Below are 27,145 nucleotides of genomic sequence, written 5' to 3'. Positions count from 1 at the left end.
ATGGCTAAATGTGACAAGTTCCAAAGATATGGTAGCAACATGCATTGACCAGCTGAATTATTACATCTGGTGCCTTTAATGAAGTGAGGGATGGATATCGTAGGTCCACAACCACAAGCCAAGATCAAGGTAAGATTTCTATTAGTACTCACTGACTATTTTACTAAGTGGGTAAAAGCAGGAGCCTTCAAACAGGTACGAGAAAAAGAGGTCAGAAACTTCATCTAGCGAAACATCATATGCCAGTTTGGGGTTCCAAAAGAGATTGTATGTGATAATGACCCGCAATTCATAGGTGCACAAATCACAGAATTCTTCCAAAGTTGGAAAATTAAAAGGATTACCTCGACACCTTATCATCCAGTGGCCAATGGACAAGTAGAATCAACAAATAAAGTTATTATCAACAACTTGAAGAAAAGACTAGAAGAATCAAAAGGCAAGTGGCCAGAGGTACTACCTGGAGTCTTGTGGGCTTACCGAACAACATCAAAAACAAGTATGGGAGAGACACCATTCTCACTTGTGTATGGTGTTGAAGCTTTAATTCCAGTTGAAATAGGGGAGTCAAGTACGAGGTATACTCAAGCTACTGAAGAGTCAAATGAAGAAGAGATGCGGGTAAATCTGGATTTGCTTGAAGAAAGGAGGGAAACTACCCAAATAAGAATGGCAGCGCAAAAATAAGTTATTGAATGATATTACAATCAGAAAGCTCGTCTCAGATACTTCAAGATTGGGGACTACGTACTCAAAAAAGTTTTCATATCCACAAGAGCGGCCAATGCAGGAAAGTTAAGTCCAAATTGGGAAGGGCCTTACAAGATTCGTGGTATCGCACTTGAAACCATGGATGGCAAGATTCTGCCTTCCAGTTGGAATGTTGTTCATCTGAAGAAGTACTATTTCTAAGGGAAGGAAATACCAATGGTCATGTATCCCCACTTACGATTTTTATTTTTGAATTGTTAAAGTTATGCTAACAATTTTAGATGATAGGCAAAAAGCTAGCCCACACCAAATGATAAAATTAGACCTGAAAGACACACCGAAGAAACATAATTCTCAGTCTAGGGTTACAACTATTCTGATGGAAATGTAATGGGTTAAGCAGTCTTCATCTAAATTATACCTCCGAGTCCCGTATGTTTTTCCTTTTCAGAAAAAGGACCACATGGAAGGAATAATCAAGTACACGAGATTTCATACTTCAAAGCTCAAACACTTGGGGGACTATATAAATACATATAATATATGTATAAGGAAGGCAAAGAAGGCTGAAACAATTAAATTTCAAGTCAAGCCTAAAGTCTACTTAATAAATATCAAGTTTAAAGCAAAATCACGAGCCAAAATGCAAGCCCGATTCAAAAACCTGTGAAGAGTACACTCGTGGATGTAAATTTCAAAATCTTACGGATGTTTAGGTTAAAGGCAGTATTTAGCCATGGGTCATAAAGAAACCCTTGGATTTTCGTTTTTACAAATCTGTTGTAAAGAAAACAGTTACGGAAGAGTTATAGAAGATACTTAAATATATGTAAGGTATTATTCAGTTCGAATGAAATAAAAAATTTCTCAAAGTTATTCCAAGAAACATGTTTGTTCCTATTTCTCCTTTCGTATGTTTACACCATTATTAAGTTGAGATGTATTCTTCATTAAGTGATGTATATAAAAGGGCCATCTTTTATAATTCATGTTTGATTCAAACAAATCATGAAATTAGCTAAGCATTTTTAAATGCAAAAGTTAAAAGGGTAAAATAAAAACCCACGTATTAAAATTGAAGTGGAAAACAAAGCCTTAAACTTAAAAGAAAAAACCAAGGACAAACCACTAAAAGAGTAAAACAGAAACTCAAATCAAAGGCATCATAAAAGTTACGCACAAACTTTTTAATATCTTAAATAACCTAGTTAAAACTAAGTATGAACTTAGTCCTAACCTAATTGTCATTATAAACCCCCGAAAAGGACTGGAGGAATGATGTTACCAAAAAACATTACCCCTAAATGGGACCAGGCGTCTTTTCATCAGACCTTACTAAAGTGGCTTCAACAGGTTTGGTCACTGAAATAGAACGAGGAGGAGGAGTAGCTTCGTCATCCAAAATGACGCGTCTTCTAGCCCGCGGCTTAAGCACTAAAGAGCCTCCATACCACTCCTCTTCATCTTCAAAATCTTGTAGCCTATCAACCTTTCTTTTCGATGAAGAACTCATGATTATCTCTTGAGCTCTTGCCAAGGAAAGTCTAGAAGCTGCGACTGACTCAGAACTCACTTCTCGAATAGGAAACCCTGATAAAAAGAAGGGTTAATAAATTCTAAAGATAGAGTAGTCAAAGGGTAAAAAAGAGGAGAAAATAAAAGGTTTTACCATGAGTATTAACCTTCCTGCCAAACCTATTCGAAAGGTACTTCCAAGACCTTACTTCCATCGGAACAATTCTCAACAATTTTTCTACCCAACCACAGAAATTGGGAATCTCTTCAACAGTTCCCATGGTTGCTGAAAAATAAAAATAAAATAGTTACGAGAAGTACAAACTCTTAAAAAAAAGAGGAAGTTGTAAAGAAAACTTACGTGCAAAGTTCCACTTCTTAGGGAAGGGAATTTTTTCTTCACCTACTAACCCTTTCGTGGGAGCAGCGACAAATTGGGCATACTAGCCATGATCTTTATCGTCCTCGGGGATAACTAAAACCCTCTTACTCCTCGCCATCAAAGTGAAAATTCCATGACGGAATAATTTTGGATAATAAAGGTGGATTAAATGGTATAAGGTGAAAGGCAACTGAGCCAAATTGGACAAATACCTTAAGCATGCAACAGTCCTCTATACAATAGGGCCAATTTGTCCTAAACACACATTGAAGAAGCGGCAGAATTCAATAATGACTGGATCAATATGAGGTCTAAAGTATAATGTAAAAAGGTATGTGTATACAAAAGAAAAGCCATCTTTGAAAGAAGTGATCCTTTGATTTGCATTATCGATCAGAATTGGGAAATCAAACATCCAATGACAATCTCTACGAACAATAGAGATCAAACCTTCAGTAATTTGTGAAGGATAAACAACGGCACGATCATGAGAGGACATAGAAGAAACCTGGTTTCTAATTGACTCTCTATCAGTATAAAAAGAAAGCTCAGTTGGGATAATATCGTCTAATGTAGGCTCACAAATCAGATCGCTGGAATCCCTACTTCTAGCAGAAGACCTATATGAAATAGAAGCCCTAGTTCTAGAAGACGATGGAGGAGTAGAACTAGGTTGAGAAGAAGAACCTCGAATGGAGACTGATCCTAAACTACGCAGCCTACTACCTCTCCTGCTTCTGGTAGGATTAGGGGGAAGTTCATCTACGATAAGGACCTTTTGAGGATCAGGGTTTGAAGAAGACATAGTTATATGAAGGTGAATAAATAGTTGAATGGCAAAGTATGAGAAACTTTTTCGTGAAAGTAAAGACAAAGGGTATATTTATACTCAGAAGCAACTGTTAAACAAAAAGGTAATGATGGAAACGTCATTACGAAAACTGTCACTTCGTGATTGATGCAGTCGTAAAAAAGCCTTAAAAGACGCTGAAGAACTATAGAATTAATCAAAAACCACCATGTGTCACATGCATTAAATGGAAATGACATGCGAAGCGTCAGTTCAGGAAAAGGTATAATGGTATGTGAGAACGGCGGCAAAAATTCCTGCTTTAATGAGATCCACTTCCCAAATATTCAATTGCTGAATAAATGGCAAGTGGGGGACTATCTGTATTAGGAAAAAGTGACTTAAAATTTGGAATTAATTATGTGGCTGACATGTCAAGACACGTGGATTAATAGAAGAGTAACAATTGGCAAAGAGTACTCAAAGAGACACGGGTCTTAATAGGAACGGGCAAAGGTTCAAGAAAACAAAAAAGAATGGTTACTCGGGTCTCTTGATAATTTGAAGAGACACCAGAGGAATGAATCAAGACAGCAAAAAGTACAGATACGTAATATCTGCAATTAATGAGCATAAATGATGGGGTACGTTATAGAATCTTCATGAAACAGTTACGATTACCAATTATAACGTTTCATTAATGTCATTAATTGCTCGCAATGGCTCTATTATGAGAGGAAAGAAATGTAGTACTTAGAAATAGCTATAAAAGAGGGAGAAATAACATTTATATGGACACACTGATTATTATTGGAATACACTTATTTACATTGTTTTATATTGCTTACTTGGCTACTTCTCAGTCCAATTTTTCTTTTCTTGTTACATAATTATTTTCTTATTTGATTATAAGTAATCGAGTTCTTCTAAAATTACTCTTGACCGAAATTTCTATTTTCTGGTTAAACAGGGACAAAACTCAAATGAGGGAAAAAAGAGTACGACTTGGAGAACACTTTTCCTCAGAAGTTGAAGTACTTGAGGTTGTTGATACCCAATTTTTTTCTATATTTTTAATATGCAAAATACTTTCAAAATAACATATTTATGCATATATAAGTATGTCCAAATGTTTTATTATTTTTTCGTAATTTTTTAAAGATTTTAAAATCAATTTATTGCCCTATCTTATCTAGAAAAACCTAATAATTATTCCAAAAATTATTATTTTGGGTGATTAATTTATTGAAATCTCATATTTATACTAAAATATAGCTAATATAATTTTTGCATATTTTTACAAATTTATTTAGTATTTTTAAGCTAAATTGCATGTAATTGCAATATTAGCCACTTTTAAGATCTAATTGTGTTTATATTTATAAAATTAACTCCAGTATTTTTAATTTGATAATTATGTGTTATTAATCATTTTAGTACCTTTAATTTATTCCCATAAATTATTCTACTATTTTTATAAAATAAATAAGGGAAGAGTGGCTATTTAAAATATAGCCCAATTGTGTTTCAATTGTAGCTTGAATTGAACCCCAATTTTAAACTCAATTATCTGACCCAATCCTTGTTTGAACCGACCCAAACCCAACCCTATTAAACTGCCCCACCTACCCGATTAATCCAAGTCGTTGATCAAAATGATCAACGGCCACCAAACACCCTTTCCTTTTTTAATCACGACCTACCCCCTAACCCTAACCATTTTACAACCCCAGCCACCTCTGAATCCCTGTCTCTCTTAATTCTCTCTCAATCCTCTCTCAAACCCTAGCCTCCGCCCTTGATTACCACCTGAAAATTTCCCAAATCTATGGCCTCCGAAGCCATTGAAGGCCTGTATCTACCTCCCTTGGCCCCTACATGCCCGATTGCTATGGTTTCAAGACCAGACCTCGAAGAAGTTTGGTCCAGACCTTGGTGATTTCAGTTCTATGGCTGTCTCCGGTCACTTTCGACCTTACTCTGGCCAGTCATGGCCATTGAAGCCTGACTCTCGACTTCTCTACTTAAGATCGATGATTTTCCAAGCCTTTCTCACCATCGGGGGTTCTTCCGAAACCCTAGCCTTTGAGATTCTTCTGATTTCTTTAGATCTGTTCTAGATCCGTGTTTACTCTAAACTTTTACACGTTTTCGCAAGGTTTCTGTCACGACCCTAACCCTGAACCCGATCGTGATGGCGTCTCTCGTGAAGACAAGGCCAACCAATTAAACCCATTTCACTTTTAAAATAGCTAAACAATATAAAAACAATCTATACATGATTTAACGATAATAAGTAGCGGAAATACAACCCGACACAGCCCTAACCGGGGTGTCACAAGTCACGAGCATCTACTAAGGTCTAAAATATAACAAAGTCGTGAAATAGGCTAAATACAAATTAATGAATGAAGAGAGAGAAAAGCAGTGTTGCGAACGCTGGCAGCTACCTTGCTAAACTCCGATAACTCTGCCTTCGATCAGCCAAAACTTGCTACTAGGTGTACAAATACCTGGATCTTCATACAAGGTGCAAGGAGTAAAGTGAGTACTCCGACTCAGTGAGTAATAATCCTAACTAAAGTCAGAATGGTAAGAAATCACATAAAGCATATCAGGATGCTGTATAGAAGCAGTTCAAAACAGTAAGAAAGTAGTGAAGCTGTGAAATCTCTTTAAACATCTTAGCTCAGTTTAAACTTCTTTGAAAATAACTTTCTCAATAGTTTCGTAAATGAATGCAAAACAATTAGTGCAGATAAGCACTGAAATCCGCCCCTCACGCACAAATACATAATTAAACAAGTACATGACAAGCAAATAAGAAAGACAAGAACCTAAGGTTCGCCCCTCGGGCAATATCTTAGAACAATACCAGCCCCTCGGGATATATCTCACATCACAATGGGTACCCGCGCTCACTGGGGGTGTGCAGACTCCAGGAGGGGCCCCTTACGGCCCAAGCACAATATCAAGCCATCTCGTGGCATAATATCTGGGCCCTCGGCCTCATATCAATCACAAGCCACCTCGTGGCGTACATATCTCAGGCCCTTGGCCTCATAATCAAATCAGTATCTCACTGTTGCGGCGTGCAACCCGATCCGAAAGTATCCTCACAATACAGGCCCTCAACCTTACTCAGTCAAAAATCACATAAGCCACTCGGGCAACAGTAAAACATGATGCTCAGCCAAAAATATTATTAGAAGTATCATTTCAAGTGTTAAAGCAAAATAAACTTGGCTGAGTTTTTGAAAACAATGGAAAATACATGACTGAGCTCAAGTATAAAATCAAAACAGTGAGGAATATCAACAACAATCCCCGAAGGGTTCAAATAGCTAGCACGAAGCCCAAATCATGATGATAACAAATAAGTTTCAGTCAAATATGCGGTAAAATCATCAATCGGGACGGACCAAGTCACAATCCCCAATAGTGCACGACCCCACGCCCGTCATCCAGCGTGTGTCTCACCTCAATATAGCACTACGATGTGCAATCCAGGGTTTCAAACCCTCAGAACATTATTTATAATCATTACTCACCTCGAACCAACTAACTCTCGAGCTCGCGACGCCTTTAACCCTTGAATCGGCCTCCACGCGCATCAAATCTATCCGAAATCAGAACGAATATATCACAATATGCTAAGGGAACAAAGCCCAAGTGAAAACAATCGAAAAATACCAAAAATCCTGAAATTAGCAAAACCCGAGCCCCGGGCCCACTTCTCGAAACTCAGAAATTTTTACATCATTAGATGCCTTATCACCCCACGAGTTCATACATATCAAAAGTTCTCAAATCCGACCTCAAATGGTCTTTCAAATCCCAATTCAAAAGTCCAAAATCCCAAGCCCTAGTTCTTCCATTTTTAGCTTAAGTTCCATGATTTTTTAGGTAGATTTCACAATAGAATCGAGTTTTAGGTCTGAAATTCTTACCTCCAAACGTTTCCCCTTGAATCCCTCTTTAATCTCCTTCAAAAAGCTCTCAAAATGCTCAACTATGGAGGAAATGAGCCCCAAAATCGCGGATGAAATGACTTAAAACATTCTGCCCAGGCATACCCGCATCTGCGGTCCAAAAATCCGCTTCTGCGGTACCGCATTTGCGGTTTACACTCCGCTTCCGCGAAAATCACTAAAGTCGGCCACTGCCGCATCTGCGATCCTTCTTCTGCATTTGCGATTCCGCAGATGCGTCCCCCACAACCTTATTTGCAATTTCCTTACAATCCCCTCCAAAACCACTTCTGCGGCTTTTCCATCGCATATGCGGCGCCGCACCTGCGGCCCTTAAACCGCAAGTGCGAAAACACTAGAAGCATCAAAATTTTCTACAATCTCCCATGTTTCAAATCTCCCCGTTAACCCTCCGAAATCACCCCGAGGCCCCCGGGACCTCAACTAAAAGCACCAACACATCCTAAAACCTTATTCAAACTTGTTCCAACCTTTGGAATGCTCAAAACAACATCAAAACATCAAATCACCCTCGGATTCAAGCCTAAGAATTCCAAAACTTCCGAATTTCGAATTCGATCAAAAAGTCTATCAAACCTAGTCCGAATGACCTGAAATTTTGCACACACATCACAAATGACACAACGAACCTATTGCAACTCTCAGAATTTCATTCCGACCTCTATATCAAAATTTCACCTATCAACCGGAAAATGCCGGAATCTCAATTTCGCCAATTCAAGCCTAAACCTTCCACGAACTTCCAAAATGCATACCGATCACGCTCCTAAGTCCCAAATTACCCAATGGAGCTAGCCAAATCATAAAAATTCCGATCCGAGATCATATACAAGCAAGTCATATCTTGGTCAAACCCTTCCAACTTCAAGCTACAACTAAGAACTGTTCTTCCAAATTCATTCCGATTTCCATGAAAACCAAAAGCAACGATTTTCATAAGTCATAATACATCACACAGGGCAAGTCATGCCCGAGAACTGGTGAGTGAAGTGCAAAAGCTCAAAGCGACCGATCGGGTCGTTACATCCTCCCCCACTTAAACATACGTTCGTCCTCGAACGTGCCCAGAGTTGTTCCAAAAGCCAACCATTTGCTGAATAACCTCACCATGCACATATCTGGGGGTGATCCCACGTCACCCTATCTCACATAGGTCCGATAACACCTTGTAACTGAAATTACACAATCCAATCTAGCCCATAAACCATAGAACCACATTTCCACTTCTGAAACCAACAATACGATCAAAACCTCACATCTATACTCTGAATAGGCCCAAACCAGCTGTAATAACTCATGCCTGCAGCCTCAGGTGCAATTATATGATATACCACATAACTCAAACACTTGTAGTGATAACTTCTAATCATAGCAGTTGCACATAACATCCGAATACCGATAAAAAAACTCTTATCAACTAAAGTCTCATTCCCACACTTTCATATACTGCCAATGATAAATAAACCACACAGTAAGCCATAACTATCTCTCAAATCAACCATTCATGAAGCCACTTCTCCTTTGGAAAAGACCATAGCAATTTCCTGCACTGAACCTCGATGTTATCCTTCCAACATGCTGAAATCAAATCTGTTTGCAGTCATTAAAGATCCAAACGATCTCATCTAATCCAACACAACTACTCTGGTGATATTGACACATCAACACAGACTAAAGCCACGACTTGTGCAATCCGTGCACCACAATCCGAACTTACTCAAATCATGAAATGACTCAAATGAAAGAGTTGTACCCAAAGCTCCCAGTACCACCAAAACACAAGGCTGAGAACCCGTCTCACATCATAGCCACAGAACACACGAATCTAACCCGCAAGGTCACTATGCTTGAAATCGACAACCACGCACAATTTGAGGTCTGGAGCCAAAGCAAATCATCATACCCATGGTAAAGCAAATAACCTACACCACACAAACCTGAAAAGACATAACCGATACGCCATTTACCAAGCAAACCCCAATACTCTTCCCGCTCAAATTCCACTATGAAACTCCAATAGAACTGCACCGTATGTGCCCATAACCAACAAATCATACATCTCACAACACAGAAAGGTAACTCATAGACCTCCGCAGATTACTAATGAGCTCAATAACAATCGAATCAACACATCCCTCAACAATACAATTTGGTGCCAACCAAGCCGACTCAAGTTAGAACACGCATCTACATTGGCCTACCAACGAACTCCTTATCAAGGAAGTCCTGAAGCTGCTCCTTCTACCCTTATAACTCTGTCGGTGCTATACGATACAAGGTGCCCAACATCAAATCAATACCGAAATCAGCAACCTTGTCCGCCGGCATGCCCGGCCACAAGAAACACATCCGAAAAGACCCTCACCACCGGAACTGAATCAATGGTAGAAGCCTCTGCACTGATATCTATTACAAAAGCCCACATAAGAAAGACAATTCTTCCCAACCGTTCGCTGGGTCTTCAAAATATAAAACCACTCCACAAGGACATAATCCGTCGAACCTCGCCACTCAATCTGTGGTATCTCCGGCATAGCCAACAGCGCCGCCTTAGCACAATATTCCAAAACGATACCACATGGAGACAACCAACCTGAACCCAATATCACATCCAAAATCTAACATACCAAGCAACAAATGATTCGCTCGGGTCTCCAAACCCCGATAGTCACTACACATTGTCGATACCCACGACTCACAACCACAACATAGCCTGAATATGAGAACTTCTCATCTCCAAATCCATATGGCACATGAATCAACACACCTGATCCCAATTCCGCAGCCCGAATGCATACCACACCTCAAATATCCAATCATTCCACGAAAGATACTCTAAAATTCTCTTGTGCCATCAAGCAAACTCGAATATCCACAGTCGATCTAACAAGAAAGTGACACAATATTACCGAAGTACCATCAACTTAATCTCATTGCCTTTTTCTGAAACATATACCCTCGTCAAATCACTCCAATTAGCAATACCATTTCCTTAATCATCTGAAGATCATTCCTCTAATCATTTGAAACTGCCCGTGCTGCCTAAGAATTTTATGACCTTTCTTTCAGAACCGATCGCAGCCTCACACACGCAATTCTCAATTATTTACAACATACCGCATAACCCATACCATTCTAGGATAACCATGAGAACTTCATATCGCTTCTGAACCGCAAGCAACTATGCATTCCACTAGCCAAGAACTTCCCATTGATCCCATCTAGAAAAGAACCACTATACATCTCATGCTCCTCATGCCACTAGGAAAATATACATCTCCAACCAAGGTAGGAACCATCAAGAACTCTCTGACTCCCCTTTGCACAAACAAGTCTGCCAGGACTGAATCATCCTAACTCAAGCAACCTACGCAGGCCACTAAACCCAAGAGCATTATCGCGAAATATCCGTAGAAACTCATTACCTCGTAAACACCCAAGGAATTAATCATGCCCTTACCGTACCGATCCGGCCAGCTACCAAGCTATCTCATCTATCCGAGTTCCTTCTGATTTACCTGCAACTTGATACTCCTTCTTGCTATAACATCACAATTCCTCAACCCCAAACTTACCACACAGGACCCAAGCATAAAGTCACACCATCTGAGACCCATAAGCCACTAAATACTCTCTTAGCTATTCCCAAAGGCACCACATTCAAAATACTTTACTCTAAGGCAACTTCCTGCGAATCTAAATTCGTTACCTTTACCTTCCTGATACTGATACATAGAATTCCATAATTAGTATAGAAAATACCACAAGTCTTGACATGTTCCAATGAAAACTCAGTCTCTAACCACATATACAACTTTAAAATACCCCATTGTTACATGTAGAATCTTGAACACATTGGAACCATTCTCGCAAGTCATCCACTCTACTCAAACCGCAATTAGCCCGATCAAAAGAACGGAACAACCGGTGTCTTATTAGCACTTCAGACACTGCAAAACGCAACCACATCCCAATACAACCAAGCCACTTCCTGCTTTATGCACCGATCATCCTTTACTAACAACGACTCCAGACATTTCGGGATTCCCATAACCTATGAAGCATAATATAGCCTATGTCAAAATTTCCCTTTTCTCGAGCCATCCTCGATCTCAATCTTCGCAGGCCATAACTGATCCACCCCAATGCCTCAAACTAGAATCGACATAGCACCTAGCCGTGCAATCAACTACTCAATAGCAGATTCCCCCACTTGGCTCGAAGCCATAGATCAATGTACACTCAATAACTCATAACGCATAAACTCTATTGATGCCGTAATTACCATAGTGAGATTAAACTCCAATCCTTTGTAAGCTTGTGAAAACATAGATCATCTAGTACTTTAAACTTTCTACAAATCTCGCATTCATCCTCGCAACAGCCAAGCCCACTCTCTTAAGCGACCCAAATTTAAATCTTCAACACTTATATTTCACTTTGCAATTGAGATCTTCTATCAGACAACATAAAGATCGCACAAACTTCCGAACACTCCGCAGGAGATAACCCACCTGCTTCGCCTCGAACTAACCTTTTTGCATACCTTCCACCGCCATAAACTTTACGTAGTTACTTAGTCTTCCTGAGTCTAAACTCATAGAGCAACATGAAATTTACTTCACTCCCAACTTGGAAACATGAAAAGATTCTTCACACACCCATAACTCAGGGTTATACCTTGAATCAAGATGGAATTCAAGCACCTAATAGTTCTTCTATCCTCCAGTAGAACCTTCTCGTTGCTTCCAAATCATATGGGTACATCTTGCAGTACTAACATACTCATCACATAGCTACCCAGTCGTCACATCTACTAACAGGGACACTACCGAACATATAAGTTCAAAAACAATTGCTCACACAATCAGCACCTCGGTGCTCAAGCCATAGGCAAAGATCTGGCCTCAAGTCCTCTAGACTGGCCCAACATCAACTTACAGAGATCACATCTTGCCCCTTGATCTGGGAGTCACAAGCCATCAATGCACATCTGATACTGAGCGTTCATGCGCGCATACAAACGCGTGGAAGGAATTTCAAGAGTTATATTTCAAGCTGAATCAAGGATGCATGATAAGAATTCAAGAATGTAAAGTGCTCCTAAAGGTTCTGCAGCCTCTCGAGGATAAATACAGACGTCTCCATACCGATCCGCGAGACTCTACTAAACCTGCTCATGACTCGTGAGACCTATGTAACCTAGGCTCTGATACGAACTTGTCACGACCCTAACCCCGAACCTGGTCGTGATGGCGCCTCTCGTGAAAACAATGCCAACCAATTAAACCCATTTCACTTTTAAAACAGTTAAACAATATAAAAGTAGTCTATACATGATTTAATGATAATAAGTAGCGGAAATACAACCTGACACAGCCCTAACCGGGGTGTCACAAATCACGAGTATCTACTAAGGTCTAAAATACAAGAAAGTCCTGAAATAGGCTAAATACAAACTAATGAATGAAGAGAGAGAAAAGCAGTGCTGGGAACGCTGGCAGCTACCTTGCTAAACTCTGATAACTCTGCCTCTGATCAACCAAAACCCGCTACCAGGTGTACAAATACCTGGATCTTCACACAAGGTGCAGGGAGTAAAGTGAGTACTCTGACTTAGTGAGTAATATTCATAACTAAAGTCTGAATTGTAAGAAATCACGTAAAGCATATCAGGATGTTGTATAGAAGCAGTTCAAAACTAGTAAGAAAGCAGTGAAGCTGTGAAATCTCTTTAAAAATCTTAGCTTAGTTTAAACTTCTTTGAAAATGACTTTCTCAATAGTTCCGTAAATGAATGCAAAACAATTAGCGCAGATAAGCACAGAAATCTGCCCCTCGGGCACAAATACACAATTAAACAAGTACATGACAAGTAAATAAGAAAGACAAGCACATAAGGTTCGCCCCTCGGGCAATATCTCAGAACAATACCAGCCCCTCGGGCAATATCTCAGAACAATACCAGCCCCTCGGGCTATATCTCACATCACAATGGGTACCCACACTCACTGGTGGTATGCAGACTCCGGGAGGGGCCCCTTACGGCCCAAGCACAATATCAAGCCATCTCGTGGCATCAAATCTGGGCCCTCGGCCTCATATCAATCACAAAACACCTCGTGGCGTACATATCTTAGGCACTCGGCCTCATAATCAAATCAATATCCCGCTGCTGCGGCATGCAGCTCGATCCGAAAGTATCCTCACAATACAGGCCCTCAGCCTTACTCAGTCAAAAATTACATAAGCCATTCGGGCAACAGTAAATCATGATGCTCAGCCCAAAATATTATTGGAAGTATCATTTCAAGTGTTAAAGCAAAATAAATTTGGCTGAGTTTTTGAAAACAGTAGAAAATACATGATTGAGCTCAAGTATAAAATCAAAACAGTGAGAAATATCAACAACAATCCCCGAAGGGTTCAAATAGCTAGCACGAAGCCCAAATCATGATGATAACAAATAAGTTTCAGTCAAATACACGGTAAAATCATCAATAAGCACGGACCAAGTCACAATCCCCAATAGTGCACGACCCTACGCCCGTTATCTAGTGTGTGTCTCACCTCAATATACCACTACGATGTGCAATCTGGGGTTTCAAACCCTCAAAACATCATTTACAATCATTACTCACCTCAAATCGGCCTCCACGCGCGTTGAATCTATCCAAAATCAGAACGAATACGTCACAATATGCTAAGGGAACAAAGCCCAAGCGAAAACAATCGAAAAATACCAAAAATCCCGAAATTAGCAAAACCCGAGCCCCGAGCCCACTTCTCGAAATCAGAAATTTTCACATTATTAGATGTCTTATTACCCCACGAGTTCATACATATCAAAAGTTCTCAAATCCGACCTCAAATGGTCCTTCAAATCCCAATTCAAAAGTCCAAAATCCCAAGCCCTAGTTCTTCTATTTTTAGCTTAAGTTCCATGATTTTCTAGGTAGATTTCACAATAGAATCAAGTTTTAGGTTCGAAATTCTTACCTCCAAACGTTTCCCCTTGAACCCCTCTTTAATCTCTTTCAAAAAGCTCTCAAAATGCTCAACTATGGAGGAAATGAGCCCAAAAATCGCAGATGAAATGACTTAAAATATTCTGCCCAGGCATACCCACATCTGCGGTCCAAAAATCCGCTTCTGCGGTACCACATTTATGGTTTACACTCCGCTTTTGCGGAAATCACTAAAGTCGGCCACTGCCGCATATGCGATCCTTCTTTCGCATTTGCGGTTCTGCAGATGCGGCCCCCACAACCGCATTTTCTGTTTTCTTACAATCCCCTCCAAAACCGCTTTTGCGGCTTCTCCATCGCATATGCGGCGCCGCACCTGCGGCCCTCAAACCGCAGGTACGAAAACACCAGAAGCAGCAAAAGTTTCTGCAATCTCCCAAGTTTCAAATCTCCCCGTTAACACTCCGAAATCACCCCGAGGCCTCCGGAACCTCAACTAAAAGTACCAACACATCCTAAAACCTTATTCAAACTTGTTCCAACCTTCGAAAACTTAAAACAACATCAAAACATCAAATCACCCTCGGATTCAAGCCTAAGAATTCCAAAACTTCCGAATTCAATCAAAAAGTCTATCAAACCTCGTCCAAATGACCTGAAATGTTTCACACACATCACAAATGACACAACGGACCTACAACAACTCTCGGAATTTCATTCCGACCACTATATCAAAATCTCACCTATCAACCGGAAAACGTCGGAATCTCAATTTCGCCAATTCAAGCCTAAACCTTCCACGGACTTCCAAAATACATACCGATCACGCTCATAAGTCCCAAATTACCCAACGGATCTAGTCAAATCATAATAATTCCTATCTGAGATCATATACAAGCAAGTGAAATCTTGGTCAAACCCTTCCAACTTCAAGCTACAACTAAGAACTGTTCTTCCAAATTCATTCTGATTTCCCTAAAAACCAAAACCAACGATTTACATAAGTCATAATACATCACACGGGGCAAGTCATGCCCGAGAACTAGCGAGCGAAGTGCAAAAGCTCAAAGCGACCGATTGGGTCGTTACAGTTTCTTTCAAAACTCTACCTTCAAGAACCCTTATCTTTCCCGATTTGAGTTTCTATTAAGTTATTTCGAAGCTTTCTCTGATTTTCTAGTATGTTCTACTGTGTTTTCTTATGTTGTTCTTTTACTGGAGTCTGCATGTTAACAGTCTTAGTTTATTTTGAGGTTTCTGAATCTACTTTTGTTAGTATTTGTCTGATTTACTTGTTTTCATCTCTAGAACTTGATTGATGGTGAAAACCCTAAAATTTGGGGTTCAGTCGAGTTCTGAGGCTATTTGCTATGTGATTTAGTTGGTCGTCATGCTCTGAATTCGATTGATTTCAAAACCCTAACTTTGGACCTATTCGAGCTTCTGAAGCTGCCTCATCTATTGCTCGACTAGATTCGAAATCTTTTTGTTTCATCCTCTGTTTCTTTATGTGATTTTGACTTCCTTGAAACTAGACTACAATTTTCAGAAAAGTCTTTTTACTTGACCCCTTTGCATGCTATTTGATACTCTCTCTTTTCTCTATTACTGAGTTACTAAGATTGACCTATGTGACTACCATGTTTCGATAGTCCACTACTTACTTACTTTGTGATTGCATGACTCTTCTCTTTGTCCTAAATTCAGCCTTGCATGCCTAATACTTATGCACTCTTTTATATGCTGAATTTCCCTCTGAAATGACCTTCAATTTTGGACTGATTTCAAACCTCCTTGTGTAATTTTGATTGCATTCATGTGTTAAGTGATTGGCTCTTTCCTTGTTTCGCCTTACTGATTCCCCTGTTTCTTGGGTTGATTTGAAAACTTTCCTTAGACTTTCAATTCCCCTATTTCTGACTTGGTTTATTTGTTTACTCATGGGAACCCATGTTACTCTCCTTAAATCAGTGATTTTGAAATCCCTGACTCCTTGATTTACTATATGTTGATTGTCTCCATATTCTGCAAATTTATTATGTTTCTTACCTTATTTGGCTAACCGAGTATTTCAAAGATTCTTTCCTTAATTAAACCTCTATGCACTTACCCCTAATTGTCTACTCTGCACATGATACTTACTTGATTTCCTTCCTTAAATGTTTTCTGCCCATTACCATTTGACTTCAACTCCTTAATTAAAGGAAATCCTTAATACTGATTGATTTTAATTAGTACATAGTTCCATAATTACTGCTAAGCTATGATTCTTGCCTTATTTTCTACTCGTTTTCAAACTATAAATGCCCTGCTCTTTCATTAACACAGAGACACGAATACTCTAAGTTCTAAAATCACTTACACTCAAAAACAAAACACTCTCTTCTGCTTTACTACTTGTACTGTGGCCTGTTTTCAAAGTTCTGCTACCTGCCTTTACTATATTTTGCTTCTCTAAACTGGTATGTTCTGATTAAGATTTCAGCGTCACAACAATATGTTTACTTAATCCTTTCACCTATTTGTCTGCCTACTGCTTGTATTTAATTCAGTACTTATTTTAGCAATTCTGCCTGTTCTGAATTTATGATGTATCCTAAACCCCTACCCCAATGTGTTTGGTACTGATGGCTTGTTTGAGGCATGACAGTATTGATCATTGTTGTCTATGACTCAAACCACTATGTTACCACTATATGTTGTGTATTCTGGTTGATTTGGTAAGCATAACAGCACCCCCTATTGTTGTGCATGCCCAAAATTAACTAGTGCCTAAGTACATAGGCTCTTTGCAAGATCCCAATCCCTGAACCCTTTTTATGTGAAGTTATCAATTTTGAAACTGTTCCCTAGCACCTCTTGTAAGCACGTAATTTTTGACCCGCGCAAAATTTAAAGTTAGTTTTAGTATTTTAATATTTTTAAAATATTTACTTGACTTTGTTTTAATATAATTTTAATATTTTTACTTTTAGTCCTAAGACATAAAAAAAATAAAAAAAATAATTTTATTTATCGTGTTTATCGCTTTTCTATATTTTTATCTTTAGTTTAAGATCAATTAGTATATTATTATTCATGGTATCTTAATTTTATCATGACTTTAGCCTATTTTCTTTACTTTTTACTTTATTGTTATAACATTTAAAAATACTAAAAAAGTAGTTTCATTTTAAAATTTTGTTTCTTTACTTAACTAAGTTTAATTAATATTTTGGTAGGATTTTTGAGTTTGTCTTTGTCCAACAAGAAAATTTGTAGGCCCAAAGGTGTGAGTCAATTTCTTTTAACTTAAACCCAATTATTCTTAGCCCATTCTTCCCAATCTATTAGCCCATTTATGTGCAAAATTTAATCCTAGCCATCTATTTCCTTCTAATCCAATGGTCATCATCCCTTCCCACCTTCATATAAATACCCAATTATAGAAACCCTAACCCAAATTTTCAATTCCTAGTCTTGAACTAAAAAAGGAACCAGCCACCAATCCACCCTCCCAGCCGCGAAAAGCTGTCGTCAGCTACCCCAAAACCACCGTGGACTATTAAGGTCAACCATGGCTTAAATCAACACTGGTCCGTCCAAATACCACCACTGTTTCCAATCTTTTTTTGTATTGGAACTCAACCCCATAACCACCGTAGCTCCCTCAACCACCAAGATATCACAGTCAAAACCACTCCGTTCATCATTCAACCCTTTGAGATTTTGAACTATTCGTTGCAAAAAAAAAAAACTGCATCAATTTCTTTTGAAACAATTGCGATTATTTTCTGCTAAGTTGTATTGGAGTTGGGACGTTGAGGGCGTTCGAGGTTGCTGTTCGACATTCCGTTTGGGGTTGCCAGTTGTGATTCCTATTTTGGGTTCGTTTGTTCCCGTCTCAACTTTCGAATCTGAGTATCATCGTTTGTGGGATCACTTTTAATCAGCACACTCTACATTGAGGTCCAATTCTTTCCTATCTCCTTTTAATTTCATATACAAGATTTTAATGACATGAGTTTGGATTTTGCATTATTTATTGTTGATTGCTTGAATATTTTCATGCTTTGAATTTGATTAAATTAGTTTTAGTTATCATACCCATTACTGTTGGAAAGAAATTTACAAATGATAAGAAATCAAACTAAGGTGCAAATGGGCCAATAGGATAATTGGACATGGGTGGTATCGGCCAAACTTAAGAAAAGAGGATAGTTTTGACTTGACGTAAGAATGAAGTGGGAATTGGGTATAAACGGATCTATGTTATTTTAATATTGATTTAATTGTTGGGCTTGTTAGGAGCATGTTTAGGCCAACCACACACGGGTAGCCAAGCCTTAGGATTTTGTTAATTTCGAGGCGAGAGGTCGTTCCCTTAGTTAAATTTATCCAGGGAATGCCCCGAAGAATTTGTATATATTTTATCCGGAGTATGCCCCGTAGTATCATGTATTTGGAGGCCATGACGAACTTCGTGGGAAAAGTATAGTATATATTAGTATTTAGGATTTTACATTTATTTTCTTCTTTTATTTTCTTTTGGTTAGGTGGGGACGACCTCGAGCCTCTATTGTGTTTATTTTCTTTTCTGTGTTTATACCTCAATTTGAATATTTTAAATGCCAACCTGATCAAGTATACAACCGTACTAGTTACGGGACCTGGGGAGTGCCTAACACCTTCTCCCCGAGTCAAATGAACCCCCTTACCCGAATCTCTGGTGCAGACTTAGTTTAGAGTCCAAAGTGTTTTAAGAAAAATCATTTTTAAAAAAAATGGTGACCTGACACACCGAAACCAATGTCAGGTGGCGACTCTGAGTTATTTTCTTTTTTAACACAATTTTGTCACTTTTTAATTAAAAACCCTTTTGAGCTTTACTAAATCTTTATATTTATTTAAGAGGGTTTAGAAAAGTTTGGTTAAAAAGGGGTGTGACATCTCTGGCGACTCTGCTGGGGACTTGCAGGTTCGAGCTGGTATTTGATCTTGTTGGCTTTTAGGATATTCGGTTGAGGTGTTTGTTTTCTTTATTTGCTTTGTTTGTCTTATTTTCTTATTTTGTTGGTTATTTGTTTATCGCTTTTCTTAATGTGTTACTGTTTTATAAACTGTCATCATTTGCATAATCATGGGTCTTCTTTCTGCAACAAGTCTCGGAGTACGCATCGCGTGCACGAACTCTTTGTTGAGTCACCCTTAATTTAGGAGTGGGGGGGCGTCGGACGTATGGAGTGGGTGGAAAGATTGAGCAGCCACCATCGACCATAGCTCCCCCGAATTGCCTTGTTAGTGAACCCCAAACTTAGGTCAGCCTTTAGGTCATATTTATTTGCATCATGTCATTTAGACCTAGCAGGGCTCGGTCCCAGGTACCGTGTCCCTTTGTAGGAAGCTTATCCAAATTTTGTCAAAATGGGCCCGTGGCCTAAAAAGGCATTCAATCATCCCTATGTGATACATGTTGCATCTGTGAGGGTAAAAATGTCATTTGGCGGATCGATTTCTTGGAAAGATGGGTGAAAAATGAAGCAAGTAGGGCCCACTTGCATTTTTCTTTCATAGTTTTCCAAAAATAAAATAAAAAGTGAAAATGAAAAATCCAAAAAAAAAAAAAGATTTTATACTTTCCCATTATTTTTCAAAAATTCAAAAAAAAAAGAGAAAAAGAAAGTTCAAAAGATTTTTACATTTTCCAAAAATTCAAAAATGAAAAGGAAAATCCAAAAGTTTTTAAATTTTCAATCATTTTTTTTTTCAAAAAGACAAAAAATATAGTTTTTGCAAATTAGATGCATTTTTTTTAAAATTCTATCCCTTATCTAATCTTCCTGAACTACGCGAACCTGGTTCTCGTCTTTCGAGACATGATACGTAGGAAACCCACATAGGGTCCGGTCTTCCTAGTAGGTCCTAGGTTCTTGGCTTCCGGGGTCGTAGCCAAATCTTGCATGTCTAGCAACTTTTGGCCACATCGGCCATTCTGGCAAAATAGGGTTATTTTCGCAAGAGTGGATCAATTACCTATGTATTAGGATCTTGAGTTTATAACTCGATGTCATATGACTTTAAGGTCCATCCATGTCGTGTTTGCGTCCCTAGCGACATGTGGCCACATCGGCCATTTTTGCAAAAAAGGGTCCATTTCTGCAAAGTAATTTTTAAGACCATGATTGTCGGGATATTAGAGTCATGTAAGCTTTAAATGGAGTATTTCTCATGCATTAGGGGTCAACTTTGTCAAGTTTGCGCTAATAGCCACTTAGTCCATTTTGCAAATATAGTCAAGTTGTGTCCTGCATTTGTCCATTAGGAAATGTGGTGGGGTCACGTAGTGTCCCGAGTCGCTAACCATGTTTGCTTCATTCAGGTATGGACCCGCTGATTCGATCCAAAGTGCTAATGGTAGTAAAGATTCTTAGGAAGTTGATCAAGTGGTGGAAAATGTTTTCATCGTTAGAGCAGCATGAGTTAATGCAGAAATTGGGCACCCTAACTTCCCTTCTCGATATCACACCCCGCCCAGACTTAGTGGAGGCGATGTTGACTTATTGGGATCCACAAAATTTGATTTTCAGATTTGGAGAGTGTGAGATGACTCCTACCTTGGCGAAAATGTCTGGTCTCACTCGTTTTAGCTATATAGGCAAGGACATGATACTTTCCCGAGACCACTCTAGGACAAGATCCCTTTAGCGACCTGGGCCTGAAAGATAATAAGCATTTAAAATGTCTCGAGCAGTCCTGGATATCCTTGGATTATTTGTTTGCTAGATTTGGACCACAGGATAGTTTTGACGTCTTTTGGGATGAGTTCTGCACAACCAAGGCAAAGTGGAAAAGACATCGCCTCGAAGCTTTTCGCCTTGCTTTGTTGGGATTATTGGTTTTTCCATTAGATGGGAGGCATATTAGCACCCATCTGCAGTCAGTGGTAATGGCATTATTTCATGAGAAGCAACGCAAAACCGTTACCATTGTGCCGATGATCTTAGCAGAGTTGTACCGAGCCCTGAGTGAGGTTAGGGGAGTTGTCAGATATTTTGAGGGAAGTAACCTTTTGCTACAGCTACGTATGATAGAGCATTTGCACACCACTTCCTTACTTTGTCCCATCAACCATGCCTTGAGAGATCGGGTGGTATGCATCGAACGTAGGATGAAATCTCCTAAGTTTACGTACCCAGTAGGCATCACGGCTTGAATTGAGTCCCTTGGTTTGAGGACAAATGGGAATGTTTTGTGGGCTTACCTTTGGCTACCTTTGGATGATATCTTGGTAGGGTGCCTCATGCAGCCTTTCCTGATGCTGATAGCACTCAAGTGTGTCAGGCCATACACTCCCGTTAAGGTAATGCGGCAATTGGGCAGAAGACAAGAGGAGCCTCCAACTTTGAATCTTCGGAGGCACATCATAAATTTTAGCAAAAAGGCGGCTGATGAAATCAAATATGTGCAATACTGGAACATGCAAAGAGGATGAAGAAAAATACATTAGTAGAGGACGTTGGTAGGCCCGAGTGTACTCAGGAGTACTTGATTTGGTTACAGTCCATCCCGCCATGGGTCAGCATCCCATTGCCAGCACAACTCAGGGGTCGGGCAGTTCAGACAAATGATTTTGAGGAGGCATCGGACCAAGATCCCTGGGATAAGCTTGAGTTGATAAAGTCTCAGTTAGCGGGATTGGCAGCAAACGTGGAGCAGCATAGCCAGTATTTGTTTAGGGTCGGCCTTCAGGATGCAAGGGCACATGCCAGTTCCTTTATTCCCAGCATCGGTGTTTCTTTACGAGGCATGTTACAGAGTTTGAGCATGACGGATAGCCTAGGACCATCCCGGTCAGGACAGTCGCATTTAGGAGCAGCTTGAGGAGTCATTCTATTTAGGTGTTTTGAGATTGTCTTATGTTGTCTTTTACTTTCATGTCTTGTCTAGAAGTACCGAGTCCTTTAGGTAGTGTCAGAGTCTGTCGTAGTGTAGTTGAGTCTGTCATGTCTTTCATTATCATATTTCCCTTTGTATTTTAATATCGAAAAGTTTTAAATGAAAAATCTCAAAAAGATTTTATTTCAGTTTATTTTCCACCACTTCTCCAGAACTACGCTTGGTCTGATTCATGAGGGATATGATACGTAGGCAACCGACATCAGGTTCGATCAAATCATTTTTGGTTCAAAATAAAAAGAGAAAGAAAAAGAAAAGAGTGATAAGAGGTGTTGGAAAATAAAGAAAAGGAAGGATTGAAATGAGCAAATCGGAATGATGCCATATGACCCTGCGACCCTCAAAGCCATTTTAGAACCGTTAATCGTTGTTAGGTGCATGTAATGTGATATTATTATTTGATAAATGCTCTAACGCTAACATGGTGGTTTTGTGTTGTTGTCCTCTGTTATCTGTATTAAGTTTCAGGAAGGTGGTTAGTTTGTTGGCACCCTGGCAAGTCATCCATACAACACCCGATCAAAGCGTCAAACAGTCATGGTTAGCAAGGAAACAGACACTGGAGTTGTAGACCCACCAAGGGAGATTGTTGAGTCGGAATCGGAACTGCAAGAGGAGGTCCGGAGGTTGAAGCATTAGATGGCAGAAATGTATCAAGCCTGGATTAAGGGACACCCTCCACCCTCCCCTACCAACTACATAGAAAACCATGTTTCCATTCCACCACTCTCTCAATCCCAGATGCCCAATACCATTGATCTTTCCCCACAACACGCACCTGGCTTTACCCCTTACCACAACTACCCTGGCACTTCAGCCCAAACTGTTCATGCTCCGCCAGCCAAAACAACCTTGTACCCTGCTCTGACATCTGCTCCTATTTTTGTACCCCCTCCACAAGCTACCCTCCACCGATCCTCTAGTGAGCATGCATTCCCCGCTATAGATGCCCACTACTATGCACCGGAGCCCCCTTCAAAGTCCCAGATCATTACTCTTACACTCCCCAATTTGAGCCTCATGTTGAAACTAACAAACCACCCAAGAACGCAGAGTAAGAAGAGATGTTTAGGAAGGTACAGAGTCTGGAGCAATCATTGAGAAATATGCAAGGGTTGGGAAACCAAGTGAGTGTGGCCTATAAGGATTTGTGTTTGTTCCCCGATGTCCAATTGTCTGTCGGGTTCAAGATGCCCAAGTTTGACTTGTATGATGGACATGGGGATCCTGTAGCTAATCTGAGAGGTTATTGCAGTAAAATAAGAGGCGCCAGGGAGAAAAAACAAATTACTGATGGAATAATTCAGCCAAAGTCTGAGTGGGGCAGCTTTAGAATGGTACACCCACTAGGACGCCAGCAGGTGGTACACCTGGGACAATATGGCTCAAGCCTTTGCCCGGCACTTTCAGTACAATATAGACATTGTTCCAGACCGCCTATCTCTGACCAAGGTGGAAAAGAAACTCAGTGAAATCTTTAGAGAATATGGGTTCCGATGGAGGGAGCAAGCTGCACGAGTCAATCCTTCGATGGAAGAGGACGAGATAGTTAAATACTTTCATCAAGCCCTAGAGCCCTCTTACTATGGCCACTTGATCTCAGCCATTGGTAAGTCTTTCAATGATGTGGTGAAGATGGGAGAAATGGTGGAAGGGGGGCTCAAGTCGAGTAAGATCATGAGCTATTCTTCTATAAAATCACCCACCCAGGCAATCCAGAGTGGTACCGGAAGTTTGCTAGGAAAGAAGAAGAAGGAACATGTCGCTATGGTTGTCTCCGGATCATGGCATGGCCAGAGGGGTTCACCTCATCAATACACCCATCCTCGACCCCGACCTCAAGCCTATGCCCAAGCTCCATATAATCTACCTCAACATTACTTTTCCCCGCAAAACCCCCAATACTCAGCCAGGCCATCCCAATACCTTGTTCACCATGCACAGTCATATGCTCAACCCCCTCCTTACCTGCAATGGCGTGCTCCAGCTCCGCAGAATATCTACCCAGCTCCACAAAATACCTATCCACCCCCACAACCCTATCAAAACCCCACTGGTTCAAATTTTCGATCAAGGCCAGAGTATAAGAGAGAGAGGCAGCAGAGGAAACAAACTTTTACCCCCTTGGAGAGTCCTATGCTAGTCTATTTCAAAGGTTAAGGCAGTTGGACGTCTTGAGGCCGATTGAGTCAAAGATACCGAATCCCCCTCCAAAGAACCTCGACTATTCCCTAAGATGTGCCTATTGTTCTGATGCTCCAGGCATGACATAGAGAAGTGTTGGTGTTTGAAAACGGCAATCCAGGAGCTTATTGATACCAACCAAATTGTAGTCCAAAGCCCAGACGCGCCGAACATCAACCAAATCCTTTGCCAGCCCATGTAGAGACGCATATGATTGAAATAGTTCACAAGGACCGAGAGCCCAAGAAGTCTATCATGATGATTCGGTCCAGTGAAAGTAATTTGGTTAAAGCTCCTGACTCTACCAAAGTGAAGCCCTTGATAGTTGAAGGGGTGACAGAAAAGCCGAGCTCGCTCAATTTGAAACCACCAGTGTTGGTCGTGAAAGGGCTGTCAAAAGATGTTAGGGCAAGTCCGGAAAGTTCAAAAGTGGTAGTACCAGGGATTCTAAGTAAGCCTGTCATAGTTGTGAAGGGGGCTCCTACTACCCCTATCATCATTAAACTAGTAACCCAGCTTCCAGTAGTGGATGCTAAAGCTGTTCCGTGGAATTATAAACAAGTGATTGTGACATACAAAGGAAAAGAAATAGAGGAAGAAGTTAATGAAACTGGAGGATTGACTCGTTCTGGGAGATGTTTCACCCCAGAAGAATTAAGGAAAGCCAAGCCATTCAAGGATATCCCAATGCCAGTAAAGAAATCGGTCACTGACGAAGAGGCCGAGGAGTTCCTGAAAAAGATGAAAGTGCAGGATTATTCCATTGTGGAACAGTTAAGGAAAACACCAGCTCAGATTTCTCTTTTGTCTTTGTTGATACATTTAGATGAACATCGCAAGGTCTTGATGAAGATTTTGAATGAGGCACATGTTCCTGATAAGATCACAGTGAACCACTTGGAAAAGATAGCTGGCAAGATCTTCGAAGCAAATAGGATCACTTTCTCGGACGATGAACTTCCTATGGAGGGTACATAACACAACCGAGCTCTTTATCTCACAGTGAAGTGTGAAGATTCTATTGTCTCAAGGGTTTTGGTTGATAATGGCTCTAGTGCGAATATTTGTCCCCTGTCTACTCTGCAAAAACTAAAGATTGGCACCAAAAGAATCCACTTGAACAGTGTGTGTGTTCGAGGCTTTGATGGGGGAGGTAAAGATTCTGTTGGAGATATAATGCTCGAATTGTCGATAGGGCCTATTGAGTTTACCATGGAATTCCAAGTGTTAGATGTGGCTGTCTCATACAATCTGTTGTTAGGCAGGCCCTGGATACATGCTGCTAAGGCAGTCCCATCTTCTCTGCACCAAATGGTGAAGTTTGAATGGGACAGTCAGGAAATAGTTGTGCACGGTGACGAGGACTCGTCAGCTTGTAATGATACAATTGTTCCGTTCATCGAAGCTGAAGATGATAAGGGACCTTGAGTCTATCAGACTTTCGAAACAGTGTCTGTTGAGAAAATTCCTGAAGGAAAATGCATTCCGGGTCCTAAGCTATCCTCCGCGTTCGTCATGGTTGCGAATGAAATGTTGAAGAATGGTTTTGTGTCGGGCAAGGGTTTGGGCTCATCTCTGCAGGGTATTGTGCATCCAGTGCGCCCCAGTGGGAATCCTGGTACATTTGGTTTGGGATTTATGCTTACAGAGAAGGACGTGAAAAGGGTTAAAAATCTGAAACAGAAGGTATGGTCGCTCCCCAAGCCCGTCCCACACATCTCTAAGTCTTTTGTCAAGCCAGGGACCGAAAAAACTCCAACCTCTTCACTCTCAAAACCTGTGGTCGATGTTGATAAAGAGCTGATCAAGAGGTTTCAAAGTCTGTTCGAAGAGGTCAATATGGTAGAAGTTGGTGAAGGCTCTAGTAAAGCAAATGTGCAGCTCGTTGGCCCAAACGTGAAGCATAGCAATTGGGAAGCTACTCCTCTCCCCACCAAGAAGGAGTTTTGGTAGTTTGCTTTGTTTTCCTTTCTGTTATCTGGGTTATTGCAGGATTGTAATCCAGATTTTTATTTTTGCTTGTTTTGATGTTCAAACCCTTCTATCCTTTTATTTTCAATGAAATGCAATTTTTCGTTTTCCGTTATTCTTAATAGTGTTTTATTTTGTTCTTTTTTCTTTTGTACAATTCTTTTTATGCTGGTTGCATGCATAAAGAGTTTTTAGCCGAGTCTTAAAAGCCAATCTAATTCTGAAATAACAATCCAAGAAGTAGAATATGATGATGAAATAGAATATGATGAAGAAGCAACATTTGAGGAAATCAGTAAAGAGCTAAAACAATTTGAAGAAAAACCAAAGCCTAATTTGAGTGAGACCGAAGCAATCAACTTAGGGGACCAGGATGATGTTAGGGAAACCAAGATCAGTGTGCATTTAGAACCGCAAGTTAAGGAGGAAATAATCAAAACATTGTTTAAGTACAAAGATATTTTTGCATGGTCATATGATGATATGCCGGGCCTGAGCACTGATATGGTAGTTCATAAATTGCCAACTGATCTAGCATTCCTTCTTGTCAAGCAAAAGTTGTGAAAGTTCAAGACTGATATGAGTGTGAAGATCAAAGAAGAAATCACAAAGCATCTTACTGCAAAGGTCATTCGAGTCACTCGATATCCCACTTGGTTAGCCAATGTTGTGCCAGTACCAAAGAAGGATGGTAAGA

General features: G+C 40.1%; 1 protein-coding gene across 1 annotated transcript; it reads left to right on the top strand.

Moving 5' to 3' along the window:
• The first annotated feature begins 23,673 nt into the window (after positions 1-23,673).
• LOC104246849 (uncharacterized) lies at positions 23,674-25,905 on the top strand. The gene is made up of 3 exons (XM_070165891.1): positions 23,674-24,080; positions 24,627-25,390; positions 25,481-25,905. The coding sequence occupies exons 1-3, from the start codon at positions 23,674-23,676 to the stop codon at positions 25,903-25,905; spliced, it is 1,596 nt and encodes a 531-aa protein (XP_070021992.1).
• The last annotated feature ends 1,240 nt before the right edge of the window (positions 25,906-27,145 follow it).

This window comes from Nicotiana sylvestris, chromosome 2 (genome assembly GCF_000393655.2).
Source record: "Nicotiana sylvestris chromosome 2, ASM39365v2, whole genome shotgun sequence".
Taxonomy (NCBI): Eukaryota; Viridiplantae; Streptophyta; class Magnoliopsida; order Solanales; family Solanaceae; genus Nicotiana; species Nicotiana sylvestris.
This window is presented reverse-complemented; position numbering and strand designations above follow the sequence as displayed.